At 41.7% G+C, this 16,119-nt stretch overlaps 1 protein-coding gene across 2 annotated transcripts in view; it reads right to left on the bottom strand.

Moving 5' to 3' along the window:
- The window catches only part of NID2 (nidogen 2), a 57,582-nt gene that overhangs the window by 24,477 nt on the left and 16,986 nt on the right, over window positions 1-16,119 (bottom strand). For both annotated transcript variants that reach the window (XM_006920188.3, XM_006920189.2), the window contains exons 5-8: window positions 8,387-8,536; window positions 7,708-7,953; window positions 6,251-6,451; window positions 4,698-4,928 (exon numbers count right to left, since the gene is read on the bottom strand). In XM_006920188.3, the coding sequence (XP_006920250.1) occupies window positions 4,698-4,928; window positions 6,251-6,451; window positions 7,708-7,953; window positions 8,387-8,536 (828 nt within the window). The remainder of the gene's footprint in view (window positions 1-4,697; window positions 4,929-6,250; window positions 6,452-7,707; window positions 7,954-8,386; window positions 8,537-16,119) is intronic.

Here is a 16,119-nt window from a genome sequence, read left to right as displayed (position 1 = left end):
GAGTCCTGTTCTAGGACCCTGTAAAAGACAGCCAACCCACACTGAGGCCTGGGGAGGGTGGCTGGGTAGTGGGCAGGGCCAACGCTCAGACTGCTCAGTAGGAAGAAACATCAGCACTCCTGATTCCTGGGAAAGCAGGAGCTCCCACATCAGGTGGGGCAGCTGTGCTGTTTCACAGGCATTCCAACCAGATAATCGCTCCCTCTGGAAAAAGTGAGAGATTCTTAAGTTACTGCTATGCACTGAGAGGGGGAGAAAGAAAAAGAGGTTTTCTTTTTCTTTTCTCCTGCTCAGAGAGAATGAACAGTACTGCTGTTTTCTATAGGAATGGACAACACACAGTGCAGATATAGTTTTTAAAAAAAGACACACTCCTTTTAAAATTTGGTCTAAATTATGAGGCAGCCCCGAGGCCAGCAGTGTTTTACGTAGACGACCAGTGCCAGGAGGAGTTAAGAGTGGGCCCTGGAGCCGGTGCCCAGGTTTGAGTCCCAGCTCACTGCTTTCTAGCTGTGAGCAAGAAAATTGCTTCAAGTCTATGCCTTGGTCTCTGTCAAATGGCGTAATAAACCCAACATTGGGGAGAGGCTGCTGTGGGGATTAAACGAGTTAATTTATAAAGATGCTTAAAACTGTGCTTGGCTATACCATTCTTTGCTATTATTATTACTGTTAGTATCAGACTTGGGCTAGAAAGGAAAGTCATATAAAATTCTAAAGGCAAATTAATAACTTGATACCTGCCAGTTTATTACTCTCATTTAGTATGTCTCTAGGGAAAACACACCCAGAGATCTGTCTTGTCCCTAAATGATTCCAGAATCAGAATGAGACTCTGTGGCTTGGGAGGCTCTTCCACTAATTGCTCTTTTTACAGATCAGGCGCCTACACCCAGTAAAGGGCTGAACTAGACATTTGAAGATGAAGAATGTTTTTCCCAGTTGTTTTTCTTTAAATATCTCCTTGAGAAATAGGCAACAACAATCTTTTCCTAAAATCAACTGATACCTCCATGCTATTAATTCACTGCCTTACAATCCCATCTTTGGACACTCACTCAATGCCTATGCCCCAAACCAAGTTTCCTAAAACTAAACCAAACACTCACTGAAAAAAGCAAACTTTGATTCTCATTTCAAGTCACTTCTGCATCCTAGAAGAGTCTAGTTCTCTTACCTTAATCTCCTGTTATCGTATTGCTGAAGTGACACTTGCATATTGAGCCCGAAGAGGCTTAAGGAGCCATCCTCTCCAGTGATAAATCATAGAATCGCCCATAAGTTACGGAATCACCTCTCTGAGGCACCGATTCAGGGCTCAGCAGTCTCAATATGGAGCTGAATAAGGGAGACAGTCTCTCTCTCTCCTCCTGTGCCTACTGCGTTCTAAAGGAAAACACTCCCTATAGGTTTTCATAATGAAAATGTCCTCTTGATCTGACAATCATTTCCTATCTGTAGAGTTCCCTGACTTCACAGGCTCATCCTCTGGCTTGCCTAACATTTTTTGTTTTTTTTAATTAATAGACTTTTTGAGAAGTTTTAAGTTTACAAAAAATTGAGCAGAAAGTACAATTTCCATAGCCGCCCCCTCCCACTTGCAGTTTTCTCTTATTAACATCTTATATTAGTGTGTTATATTTGCTATAACTGATAAACCAATATTGATATATTATTATTAACTAAAGTCCACAGTTTACATTAGGGCTTAATCTGTGTTGTACAGTTCTACAGGTTTTGACAAACATAATGACATGTAGCCACCATTATAGCATCATACAGAATAGTTTCACTGCCCCAAACACCCCGCCCTGTGCTCCACCTATTCATCCCTCTTCTCCTTCCCCTATACATCTGTCAAACACTGATCTTTTTACTGTCTCTATAGTTTTACCTTTTCTAGAAGGTCATCTACTTAGAATCACATAGTATGTAGCCTTTTCAGACTGAATTCACTTAGTAATATGCACTCAAGTTTCCTCACATCCTCTGATGCCTTCATGGGCCTATCGAGCATTATAACTGCATTTTTATCAAGCTACACAGGTGAGGCTAATGCTGACTGAAGTATGAGAACCATTGGTTTAGAGTTTTGTTTTTTCCCTCTACTGCTATTTTTAATTGAGATATAACTCACATACCATACAACTCGCTCAACTAAAGTACACATTCATGCAAATGGAAATTAAAAAAAAACAAAACAAAAATACACAATTAAATGGCTTTTAGTATATCCACAGAGTGTGCAACTATCACCACAATCAATTTTAGAATATTTTAATTCCCCCCCACCTCAAAAAAAAAAAATCCTTGTACCCTTTAGTTATCAATTCCCTATCCTCTCTATTCTCCAAGTCCTAGGCAACCAATAATCTACTCTCTCTCTCTGTGGATTTGCCTATTTTGGTCATTTCATATAAATGGAATCATACAATATGTCTTCTCTTTACCTTCACTCAGTATGTTTTCAAAGTTCATTCATATTGTAATATGTATCAGTACATCACTTTATGTTTAATAATAGTCCACTGTATGGATATATGACATTTTAGAAATCCATCCATCAACTGATGAACACTTTAGTTGTTTCCACCTTCAGGTTATTATGAATAATGCTGCTAGTCATGTACAAGTTTTTGTGGGGACATAATTTTCATTTCTCTTGAGTATACAGCCAGAAGTCCAACTGATCAATCGAATCGTAATTTTGTGTTTAACTTTTTGAGAAACTGCTTGACTGTTTTCCACATTTTACATTCACACCAGCAATGTATGGGGGTTTCAGTGTCTCCACGTCCTTTCTAACAATTATCTGTTTTGAAATTATATCCATCTATATCCATGTAAATCCACTGTGGATTTGATTTTACATTTTCCTGATGACTAATGATGTTGAGCACCTTTTGGTGTGTGTTTGTACTCACTGGACATTTGCATATCTTCTTCAGAGAACTATCTATCCAAAAATGTTTGCCTTTTACTTTGCTTATTTATCTTTTTATTATTGAACTGTAAGAGTTCTTCATATAGTCTACATATAAGTCCCTTACTAAGTATATATTTGCAAACATTTCTCTTTTTTGATCGTGTCCTCTAAAGCACCAAAGTTTTAAATTTTGTTGACATTCAATTTATCTGTTTTCCTTTGTTGCTTGTGCTTTTAGTATCGTTATCTAAGAAGCCATTGCCAAACTCAAGGTCACAAAAATTCCCTATGTTTTTTTTTTCTAAAATTTTAGCTCTTACATTAAGATCTCTGACCCATTTTGAGTAAATTTTTGTATGTGCTGTGAGATAGAGGTCCAACTTCATTCTTTTAAATGTGGATAACCAGTTGTCCCAGAAACATTTTTTCAAAAAGATTAGTCTTTCTCATCAAATTGTTTTGGTTCCCTTGTCAAAAATCAATTGACAGTGAACGTGAGTGTTTATTTCTGGATTCTCACTTATCTGTATGTCTATCTCTATGCCAGGACCACAGTATCTTGATTATTCTAAGTTTTGAAATCAAGAATTATGAGTTTTCCAACTTTATTCTTTTTCAAGATTGGCTCATCTGGGTTCCTAAAATTTCCACGTGAATTTTAGGATCAACTTGTCAAGCTTCTGCAAAAAGCCCAGCTGACAGGATTGTGTTGAATCTATAGATGAATTTAGGAAGCTCTGCAATTTTTACAATATTAAGTTTTTTGATTCATGAACATGGAATGTTTTCCCATTTATTTCTTTTTAAGTTTTTTTTTCAAAAATGTAAAGGTTTCAATGCAAAAGTATTGCACTTATTTTTTAAAATTCCTAAATATTTTTTGAAATAGAATTATTTTCTTAATTTCCTTTTCAGTTTGTTCATTGTTACTATGTAAAAATACGATTAATTTTTCATATTGATCTTGTATCTTGCAACCTTGCTGAAATTATTTTAATCATTTTTTAATAAATTCTTTAAATTTTCTACATATAAGAACCTGTCATATGAAAATATAGATAGATAACTTTACTTCGTCCTTTCCAATGCCTTTTATTTCGTTTTCTTGCCCTGGCTAGAACTTATGACATGGTGTTGAATAGAAGAGCAAGCATGACATCCTTGCCTTTTTCCTGATCTCAGAGGGAAAGCATCTAGTCTTTCCTCATTAAGTATAATGTTAACTGTGGGTTTTTCGTACATGCAGTTCTATTTTGTTTTGTTTTAGGCACTGGCTTTTTGTCCTACCATGATTTGATGAAATCCTTCTTATCCTTTACGTTTAGCTAAAATGTCATTTCTTTGGGGATACCCTTCCTGAACCTCCAGACTAGGCTCACAGTACCTGCTTATCACAATTATAACAAATACTTGTCAGCATCATTCTCCCTAGTAATTTGCCCCACCTTGTTCACAGTTGTATACCAATGGTATATTTTCATACACTAATACAGATGGGCGCACATGATTATTGCTACAAATTAGCCTCATGTACTATGCTTTATTCATAAATTTGGCGAGTATTCTGTTCTAAAAGTTCCATTTCTGCCTCTGTCTCCATCTCAAGGACAGGACCTGACTTTATTTATTCTTATATCCAGCATATAACACAGAGCCTGGCACTCAGTAACCTTTAGTAACTTCTGTGAATCATTCTGAGGCTACTCAAAAAGGAAAGAAGAAAGAAGGTTAGATGTAATTTTTGCCCAAGAACAACAACAGAAATTTTTACCTTCAACAGGGCCGATTTGATTGGTCACAGCAAATCTAAGCACTCTTTCTTCATCACTATACAAGGCAAAGACACGGTCCACATCCAGCTGCTGGGTGGTAGGAATGCCCAGGTGTTTGGGGACATGCGTGCACTCCTGGTAAGTGATGTTCTGGTGGATGCGGTAGGACAATGTTTGGTTGATGGCACCAAATGTGAGAGAGTAGTCTCTAAAGCTTGTGGAGGTCACAGCTGCAAGACACACATACAGTAACTGGTAAATTGAAAAAGTATTAAATACAGAGATTTTAATGTGCAGTGGGTTTTTCTGCATAGTTAGTTTTTCATCTAATTCCTGGAACATGTTCCCTTGGGAAGCTCCTGGGTTTACACGAAAATCCTGCAAGCCAAAAACCTGAGTCGATGCCAAGTTAACAGGCTGAGAGAGAGGAGGGCCAATCACTGCTTGTTATCATATGCAAAGAGTAAATGCTACTATGCACCAGCCACACTGAGTGTTCTATATGCACCACCTTATTCCTCACAGCCTGTAAGGTGGGCTCTGCATTTGTGTGTGCAGAGCCTTACAGAAGTGGAGAAGTCATCTAAGATGCAGGGATGGTACATGGTAGAGCTAGAACTAGAACTCAAGTTGGCCTGACTCTACATCCCAAGCTTTTAACAAGCCTATCCTCTAGAGCACACAGGGGTGATGACATCTAACATCATGCACTTGAGTAAGTCTGAAAGTTTCCGGGGAGTCTGGAGTGCAGGCCAGTTATCTGGCCATTGGCTATTCTGTACGTGGTCCAGGTCTCTGCTGCTCATTCGCTTCCTACATCCTTGCCTGGCTTCCAGCTCTCACACTGTAGAGGAAGCAAGGGCCAAGGAAAGGCACAACTCAAAGCAAACCGCTGTTCTGCAGGACAGCACCTGTGTTTGAGCCAGTATCCTGCATGCAGGTGGTGTTTTACAGAACACATCACTTTACACATGCCAACCATGGAAGGCAGACAGAGAAGGTGTTGTTATTCTCATTCTAAAGATGAGACAACAGGCTTTCAGATGAGTGATTTTTTTTCTGACAGATTTTAAATGGCAAATCCAAGATATGAATTTGTCTTCTGACTCTAAATCTAGCATTAGTTTCACACTTTGTAATATCTATTTCTGTGATTTTAAAACAGGATAAAATAAGGTTATAGGACAAGTATAGATTCTAATAATCAATATTTGACATGGCCCAGAGAGGAGAGTTAAAAACTGTGTACAATTATAGGATCCCTACCCCTCCCCAAAGACAAGGTTGATATTGATTACATCATATTATTATTATTATTATTATTATTATTTAAAAGCATTGGGTAGGAATATTGAGATTCTTGTTATAGCAGCTGGCACTCTGCTCACTCACACTATATATTTTATAACAAAAATAATAAAAACTATATTGAGCTCATTTTATGTGCCACACACTAATCTAAGGATATTCCATGTAGTAACTCATTTAATCCTCTAAACTATCTGAGAGACACATATTATTCCCATTTTACAGATGTGAAGACGTTACATACCTGAGTCTGCATAGTGGTAAAGCTCCTTGTAGGGAGCGATGTGGGCTGTGAAACTTGCTGGGATGTAAGGCACCTGGCCTTGAATGTTGGTCTTAATGCTCAGGTAGTTCTCTGGGTCAAGCCCCTCAGCAGTTTGAGTGATTCGAACTCTTTCCTCTCCTGGGTAGAAAGTAACTTCCATGTCATGGATAAATGTAGCACCTGGCAGGAGAAAAAAATCAGAACAGGGACGAAAAGAGGCCTTGCATATCCCAGTAAGAATTACCAGTGCATGCGTCCACCTCCCAATTTCTACTGCTACTGGCGATGGTGCCTAAGGAGATGATCTAACATCTGAGACTAAGTACTCACAGCTGTTGATTAGTACTAAGTACTAACATCATTTCCTCACATTTTCTATTAAAGAGCATGGTTTCATCCTGCCACATCTCATACCACTTCTCTCTGTAGGAGCTTGTTTTCTGTAAGAAATAAACTCCTGGGAACATCTTTGACCTTTTTCTTTCCAGGATTGCCAGACTTAGCAAAAACAAACAAACAAAAACCCAGGACACCCAGTTACATTTCAATTTCAGATAAATAATGAATGTATTTTTAGTATAAATATGTCCCATACAATATTTAGGGCATGCTTACACTAAATTATTCAAATTGTTCATTGTTAATCTGAAATTCAAGTATAACTGGGTACACTGTATGTATCTACTTCTGACTCAAAGTTTTATTCGAACCTTGATTGAGAGCAAGATCTACAAATAGCTGTTGAGCTCTACAGCTGGAGGTGGGGGAAGAACTTTTTTCTTAGCACTTTCTGTGCAATAAAGATAAATCCACTAGGAAATAAGCTTTTTCAGGTGGAAAGATGAAAAGCCAAAAAGTATCCTCTGTACTCTTATCTATCAAAGGGTAGTCCTTAGACCAGCATTAGCACCTCCAGGAGCTTGCTAGGAAATCAGAACCACAGACCCCACCCCAGGACTTCTGAATCAGAATCTGCGCTTTCACAGGTGCCCCAGGGGATTTGCGTGCAGGTTAGAGACTGAGAAGCACTGGTTTATACTATTATAGATCGGAGTCATGAAGGTAGAAGAAGAGGGAAGGCATCCCCTTCCACATGAAGTAAAAACATCTCCAGCTGCTCTATTATTACCATTTGTGCATCCCTATTTGACAGATTTGTGCATAACAGCTCAACTCACACACAAGCTTCAACAAATTGGGGAGAGAAGACAAGTGCCCCAAATGTAATCATCTTATTTTTCAGGACACCTTGGAGAACATTTAGAAGAAATCACTGTCGTTTAAAGTAGTCCTATGAGGCCAAACCATCCCCAACAACCTCCAAACATAAAACCACACATCTGTGGCTCTGGAACACTGAAGAAGCAAATCCTTTCATTGAATAAAAACCCACCTAAGCAATGGTGACTATCAGTCCTCTTAGAAGCCCTACTCACCTGTGAGGCTGAAGCCGTTCTCCCAGCCTGGTTTCTCTAAAGCAAAGAGCCAGCCAAACAGGCCTCCAATAGGTGTGAGGGGGAGAAGGGCCTGGGCCGCGGGCTGTGGGATGTGGCTGATGGCCGTGTAGGCTCTGCCATCATTGCTCACGATGTAAGCATGCAAATCCACATCAGTGAAGTGCACGGGCGTGTGACCCACATGGAGGTGGCCACTTACTTTCCCATTGATTCGATGAGGTGCCCCTGAAAAACAGCAAATTCAGTCAACCTTGACCATTGTCGAGGCTGAGGATGGGCTCATAGATAAAATCATTCCACTGACAACTCCCAAAATGCAACCTTCAGCCATTTTCACCGTTCCCTAACCAACCAATTATCCATCTAAGTATACCTGCCTTCGATCTCTTTTCTCCCATCCTCTCTCTCCCATCTACTTTGACTCTAATGAGCTGGCGAAAAGAGGAAACATTTTTGGTTAATCCTCAAAATGGGAAATCAGCCCAAATGTGTTCATTCCGCGAACATTTATTGAGCACCTGCAAGTTGCTAGCTCTTTGATTCAAACAGTGGAGAGGCAAGGTTCATAAGCAGAGCTCACAGTGGCAGCTAGAAACAAGCAAGCAGCAGAAATACACATGGAGCAGCCCTCATCCCCAATCAAGCCAGCACTCCTCACCTGCAGGCAGACAATGCTTCCCATTTCCATAAAACCTGGACTGGCAGTGGCAGCAAAAGCCGGTGGCGTAGTCAGTGCAGAAGGCGTGCCGGGAGCACTGTCTGTGATTGTGCTCACAGGTCTCCTTGTTGGAAGCATTATACATAAAGACTGGAAAGTAAAACAAACTTGCATTAAAAGGACTAAGTGATTCCGGCATCGTCGTTGCTGCCAGCTTCATCATGGACACTGCTCCGTAAAATCAGTTTAGATTATAATAAACAAATGGGTTTTGATGTTTAAGAGACAGAAATAACATTCAACCCAGGGGAGTTAACTTGCTTTGTCTTCTGGCAAGAAGAATTGCTGACTGCTCCCATCTGGTCTCATTGGGAAGTTAGTGAACTAGGAAGAGCTATGTCCCATGAAAGCTAACCAGTTAGAATGTGCTAGGCTGAACTGTACTAAACTGTCATTTTGTGGGTCAAAAATGGTCAAAGATCAGCAATTTTAAATGGTTCAACCTGATAGTAATGACCCCTGAGAGGAAGACAAAAGAGAAACAAATGTCATTTTATGTCTAACCATTATTCTTTTCAGTGACCCTGAACTTAAAAGAGAATAGCCTATAGCTTTTCTTATTACCTAGAAAAATTTTTTTTTTTCTGAGACAATAGGCCTTAAAGAACACACACACACACAACCCTTAAGTATAAACACAATGCTCCAGTAGCAGAGAGGACCATTTGTGCTACCAAGAAACAAAAAAAATTAGAGCAGATGCCATCATCCATAAAATAAATGGCCAACCAAGGTGGGGAAGATGTGGCTGGGGGTGGGCAGGGATGGACAAGAGAGGGCTTTCTCCCCCGCAATGGGACTGGTGCCAATCCCAAACATGGCCACCAGGAGGAGGCAAACGGGCTGTGCACACCTCTGCCTCAGCACGCCCAGGAGCTGGAGTTGGGTAGAGACTTCGGGAGCTCGTTGACAAGCCGGGATGGCACAGAACTTAAGACTCTGAGGCTGCTATGAGGAGCCAGCTCCAGAGGCAAACAGATACCCTACTCTTGGGGAAAACTAGGTGATAGTTGTGTTTCAGATTTAGGTCTGAAAAGGAGGAAATGAGAGGGGAAGGGTGATCTCGAAAGATCAATATTTACCCAGTATTCCAGGAGAGAATAGAAATAAAGAAACCAGTGGGGAAAGACAGCACCATATATGCAACAATATAGCCTTCATAAAGACTTGTATCCGTGAGGAAAAAAAATAATAAAGTTAACACTGAAATAGAGCTTAATATATGCTAGATACTATTCTATGAACTTTACCTTTTTTAATTTCCATAAGAGCAAGGGATTGTTTTTATCCTTGTTTTGCAGATAAACAAGCTAAGGCACAGATTAAGTCACACAGGCAGTAGGTGACAGACTTGGGATTTGAACCCAGGAAGTCTGGCTCCAGATTCTTCACAGCCGCACTCTATTACCCCTCCAGTGGAACCCAAGTACATACATCATGAGACCTAGGTTAAGAATCTGCTCAGGTGTCTGGGGTTAATCAGCAGAGATTTCAGTAAGAAAGCTTTGAGTCATTTTTTTATACATCAGGCTTAATGGTAAATATAGCAGAGATTATCCAGATTTCCAGCACGCTGGAAAAAAGCACAGGTAAGAAGTGAGAGTAGCAGCAGTAGCATTAACTTTTGGACATAACTTGACAGCTGCTTACAAGTTCTAGAGAAAGAAGCAAGCTGATGGGTTAGCAGGACAGATGATCTTGACTCAAGTGGAATATCTGACCGGGAACATAGTGAGAATGAAGTCGGTGACTCAAGCTTTGGTACAGGGTCTTGATGAGAAATTCTAGTTTAATGAAAATAGAAAGTGAGGCATAACCCTCAACATTTGGGGAAAACAAACAAACAAACAAACAAAACAGAAAAGTGACACAAAACTCAAGGCAGAGAAAACCAGAATATTAAAATGTATTACAAGAGGCTGCTGTGTAGAAAGCTATATATCTCTGTCTATCCTTGGTTTAAGAAAGGGGAAAACGCCAGTTTGAGTAAAAAGAAATGAATATAACTTTCATGCGTCAAATTCTCAGGTTTTTCCAGCTCAAAGTCACAACTTAATGAAGTAGCACCTGGAAGGATTGCATACTCATGAGTGTGCTCACGGCCTGGCTGCCAACAAAACTCTCCCTCCAGAACACAAGGGAACAGAGTGACAGAGGGTCCCAGGCTCTAGGACTCGAATGCAACCACAGTTAAGGTGGCTCTGTGGAAACCGCGGAAATGTCCTTTGTCTCAGTTTCCTCATCCTTAAAATCAGAATGACACCTGCTTCTCACACTTCATTGTCAGAAATCACGTTATTTCTTAACATACTTCTGGGCACCAAGGTAAAAAAGCAATCTGAAGCAAGTTTAAGGGGTAGTCGTTTTCGGGAAATTTAGGTAAACATAAAACCAAACTTTAACACTGTTCTGCCCCAAATTAAGAAAATCATGGGTCTGTACTATATTCCCTCTATTTGTTATTTCATGAAGACTTGTTCTCCGGCCCAATTCCCATTCTAAAAGTGGTTTATGAAGCAGGGAGAGATGGATGGAGGTGGTCTACAGATATGGAGAATTAGGTTAATTTAACCGAAACACTAGGTCTAGGCATGGCTTTTATATGCATAAAAAGAGAGGCACAGCAACGCAGCCAGCAACTTACAAATGCGACTGTGGAAAAGTCTAAGCTGATTGGCATGCAGACTGCATTTTTCTAACAAAAAAATAATGATTAGGCTCCCATGAAAGGCTATGACACTGAAACTATAATTATGATGAATTAAATTAGTTATTGGTAAGCTGGCCTGGGCATCTTTTTGAGAGAGAGAGAGAGAGTATGTGTGTGTTGTGTGGAATATTGCATTCTCAGGATGGAATTTACTGAGCCAAGAATACAAGCTCAGCCTTCCAGCCCCAGGACAGCCACAGTACGGCAAGAAGATGGGTCCACTCCTAAACAGGGGGAACATAAGGCTGTTTTAGAGCTCCTTTTCCATGCCTGCTTTCCCTCATAGATGTGCACACTTAACACTTAGTGCCGGCTTGTTAGGTGAATAGTAAATGCCTGTTGCAATTTTCTTTCACTCATTAAATAATTCAACAAATATTTATTGAGCACTCACTATGAGCCTGGCACTGGTCTAGGAATTAGGTCTATAGCAGGAAACACATGCAAAAATTCCTGTCCTAAAGCTCACATTCTCCTATGCAGCAGTCAATAGACAGGTAAATTATTTAATATGGAGGATAGTGTCAAGAGCTGTGCAGAAACTTAAATCAGGGAAGGACAAGAGGGCTGAAGGGGAAACGTGATTTTGTTTCTTTAAACTCGGTCAGAGAAGGCCTTGGGAAGCTGCCGGAGGGTTTTGAGCAGGAGAGTGACATGATCAGACTTCTGGTACCTCAGGAATGAGCCTGTGCCTTGGTAATAGGACATGCTGGTGAGAAGGGACCAGGCCTGGAATATTTTGAAGGTGGAGTTGACAGGGTCTGCTGATGGATTGCATGGTGGGGAGATAAAAAGAGAGGGAGAGAGAAGAGGAGAGAGGGGAAGGGTAGAGAGTGAGAATCAAGAGACAGTGGCGGCAGAGAGGAGAGAGAGGAGAGGGAGTAGTCCACAGGGAAGGTTACACGTTGGTGTGGGAAACTGGAAGGGTGGAGCTGCCACTTACTAAGAGGGAGACTGTGGAGGAGCACGTTTGTGGAAGATCAGTTCTAGCAACAGCTTCTAGGGAGCAGGAAAGTTCCACCCAGTTCCAACAGGGACTTGTATCCTCAACAGGGTGCTATTCAACCATTCAAAGGGAGCCTGCATTTCTCCTCATGGATTCAGGGAACCACTGCATCAGAATCACCTGGGATACCTATTAAAAATGCAGATTACCAGAGCAGGCTTAGACCTACCAATTCAGACTCCATAGGTCGATCCCAGGAATCTGAGCCTCAGCCATTCCCTAGGTGATTCTCACGCCTGTCATCTCACTGATGACAATGCTCATTTTCAAACTTACTTGCAAACTTTCCATTTCTCAACTAGAGAATGTCCATTCATGTAGTTAATGGATGTCATCTGACCAATTAGCAGCTCCTGGGGCAGTGGGATTTCAGACAATGCTCTCACATGCATTCCCTGCCAATTGAGAAGCGGATCTCAGTGCTTATGGCCCACTTAGGCCTAGATCCACAAGCAAGCAACGTGAAGATTCTTCAGTGGAGGTAGCCCAGAAGCCAGGTGCCTTCCCTGATGAAAGGGAGAGCTGGACCAAGAAATGAGGTCCCACATGCAGCTATCTACCCAGAGTAAGAAAAGCTAGTGTTCTGGCCATGAGAATTGCAGGTAGACTGAAAGATGCCGAACTACTTGAAGGTACAGAATCAGTGTCTGGATCCCAGCTGGATAAGGTGCGTAGTGAGCATCTCCAAAAACAATGTGGCATTTTTCTCTTTTTCAGTGGTCATTTACATGCCTCTTTATATCACAGTTTTGGAAGTATTGTCACACACTTCTTCCCATTCTGTAAGAAGATATTATCTCCATTTTACAGATAAGAAAACTGAGGTCCACAGAGATTATATGATCTTCTGGCTCTAAATCCTCGACTCTTTCCATTACACTAGCAGAATTCAAGTGTGGTGGGCTTCAGAATCACCAGGGGGCCCTGGTTTAAAAGTACAGATTCTGGTTCAGGAGATGGAGGCTGGGTGTGGAAATCACCATTGTAAACAAGGGCCCCAAGTAAATTAGATGCAAGTGGACTGAGCCCACACTCTGAGAAATAGTTTTATTCCATGGCTTCCTTTCTCCTGAATTTACCCAAAGGAGCAGGCTGTCTTCCAGACCCTCTGGGGACCCGCTCTCTGCCAGGGAGCTCCTGTCGTAGAGAGTCAGAATTACAGGGACAAGTCTGCAGGCATGTCAGGATGCAGCGGGAGGGCAGAGGCAGGCCGGGTTTGAATGAGCTCAGTTTGCAGCAGCTTTGTTAACTGAGGTTACATAGTTGCTCAAGGAATCTTATCATGGGGATTTTAAATTCTTATTTATTTCATTTCCATGTAATGCTTTTTACTCTTCTTATATCTTTACTAGAAAGAAAAATCGAGTGGGAATACATAAGAGAAAAAAAAGCAAAGGCACTGCCAAAGTCCTTCACACTTGTCCTAATCGGGAGTTTTCACAAAAATGGAAAACATCCCTTCTGCACTTGCTTCCGATCCATCCTTTAGTCCTTCATTTTTCCAGAAACACTTAAGCACTTGTCTTCAGCCCTGGGCCTGCCTTCCTTCACTCAGCTCTGGCCCAGCCACATGGTAGGTGGGCAGGGCCCCTGGCATGGACCGAGTTCACTGTGCGAACATAAGGGGCATGGAGGGCTTTCTTCATGGGGCTGCCCCAGCGGCTGGAGTGGCTTTTACTCTCAACTTCTACTGCTACCTCAAGAAAAAGAACCCACATTTCCACTGCAGGACAGATTTTTCTAAGTTTCCCCACCTCCCAGAATGACAGGCTAGTAAGAAAAATCACATCCAACTTCATGATGAAAAACAGTGGTAAGCTTTTTCCTCCAGTTTTCTTGTTTGTTTATTTTTGATGTATGTGTGTGCTACGTAGTGATGCTGGTTGGGCAAACAGTTATTAGGACTCTGGTTGGGGGGCGGGGTCTATATCCACTGTCATTACACCCGCAGGCTCTCCTGTGCTACAGGTACGCAGGGCTCTCCTGTTCACAGACCCACAGCAACCTGGAGGTGCACCCAGAGAGCGGCTTTCCTGCCTGGAAGGCTGGATTGAGCAGCAGAGTTGCAATTCACTCCAGGGTACAGCTGCATGAGCAGCACATTCCTGCAGCCTTTCTGAAGGCCAAAAGTAGAGTCAGACTAGAAGCCACAGGGAAATCCCGCTCACAACTGGTGGCTCCCAGTATGACTGCCATTTAATGGGGAACAAAAGGGTTCCCACAATGGAGCATGAGTGCCTCAGGTTCCCAAAAGCCCGGTAGCCCTCCCCCTTTCTAACTCTTCCTGCAAACTAAGGTCAGATTGAGTTCCTCACAGCACCACCCCAGTGGGTTTAAGAATTTCTAAGACACCTGTAAGTCAACAAGTAGTCCCCGTCCTGGTGGGCTGTTGCCCTCCCTGGCAGCTCATCTCCCATATCTACCCCCTCAACTCACCACATGGTCTCCTTCTCCATTTCTACCTTTGTGCCTCCATTTTTGTTGCCTCTTTGTCCAGAATTGTTCCCCACTTTCTCCCTCTCTAAACTCAGACTCTGACCTCAAGGCCCGACTCAAGCCCCTCGTCCTCCACAATGACTTCCCTGACTTGGTACAGGCGATTTGCCTTCGCTCTGTTACCTGACAGCTTGTTTCCTTCCTGTCTTGGTCTGCCTCTTACTCAGACAAGTCGCTTAGCATTTCCAGGCTTCGGTTTCCTCCTCTATAAAATGGGAAGAATAATAGTATCTACCTCACAGGGCAATTCTGAGGACTAACCATGATAGCGCAATCAGTAGCAAAGCTCCCTGTTAGAGTCCCCGTGGGCACGCGATAAATGCCAGTGAAAACTCCCACTAATGCTTTGGTCAGATATGGCAAATGGTGGGTATTCAGGTAACTTTTTGATTAGACAACAAGCTCCTGGAGCTCCCTGGAGAGACAGGACACCTCAGACAGAGGATGCTTGCACACCCGTTTTATTGCTGGTTCTGAGGTCTATGAAAACAGAACAAAGCAAATAATAGAATTGAAGCCAGAACTAGAGTGTGATTGGGACATTCTTTCTTGGTATAGACATAATTGGAAAAGAATCTAGATTTCTTAACAAAAAGAAAAGTCTATAAAAAGAGTCCCCAAGGGAAAAAATTTTTTAAAAGAAGGGAGAAATATTTTGGGAGCCTTTAAATCTTAATTTATTGTTTTAGAAAGATGACTATTATGAAGCTTAAAGGAGAAACTAAAATTCATTGGACAAGATGCTTCCTGTGACTAATTTTAATGCTCACTGGTACTTAATGAGGGTCTACATTTCCTCTATTTTGGAGCCAAGGAAAATGATGGCCAACCAGAGCATATTGTGTTACACCAAACCACATAGCAGAGCTGGAAATCAAGCTCAATCCACCTAACACCAAGATCCACACTCCCCTACTCCAGCAGTAGGAAAGGCCAGGCCTAACGGGTCAAGGCTGAGCAGTTAGTAGGCAATGTTCTGTGTCTCTGCCATCCTACCCACCAGCTTTCCCTGGGGGAGTCCACATCGGCCTAACAGACCTCTAAAGTGCCAACATTCATTTGGAAAAAAAAAAAAAAAATTTTTCACTGACCGGAAAAAAAGTATCTAACTACTGTATGGTTCTATATTTCACACAGTCTTCATGAAGCCTGAGTTGAAAATAGAGGCTCACCTATTTTCCCTCTCTGCTTTCAAGTTTTAAAGTTTTCCCTCTCTGCTGTCTCACATGGTGGTTACTGATTTTTTTTTTCTCCAAGGTTCAAAAACTTCTAGTTAGATTTTTTTTTTTCTAAATGTCTCAGTGTATTAACCAGCTTTTTCATACGCATGCTGCCATTTCCAAGATGTCAGTAGCAGACGCCATTCAGCAGCTGATAAATATCACAGTTCATAACCCAGGAGCGCTATGGCTACCCGCTCTGTTCTCTACAGCCAGTTCCCTAAACCTCCTCCAGCTACCC

Source organism: Pteropus alecto, unplaced genomic scaffold, assembly GCF_000325575.1.
Source record: "Pteropus alecto unplaced genomic scaffold, ASM32557v1 scaffold86, whole genome shotgun sequence".
Taxonomy (NCBI): Eukaryota; Metazoa; Chordata; class Mammalia; order Chiroptera; family Pteropodidae; genus Pteropus; species Pteropus alecto.
The sequence above is the reverse complement of the archived record's forward strand: the minus strand, read 5'-3'. Positions and strand labels throughout refer to the sequence as shown.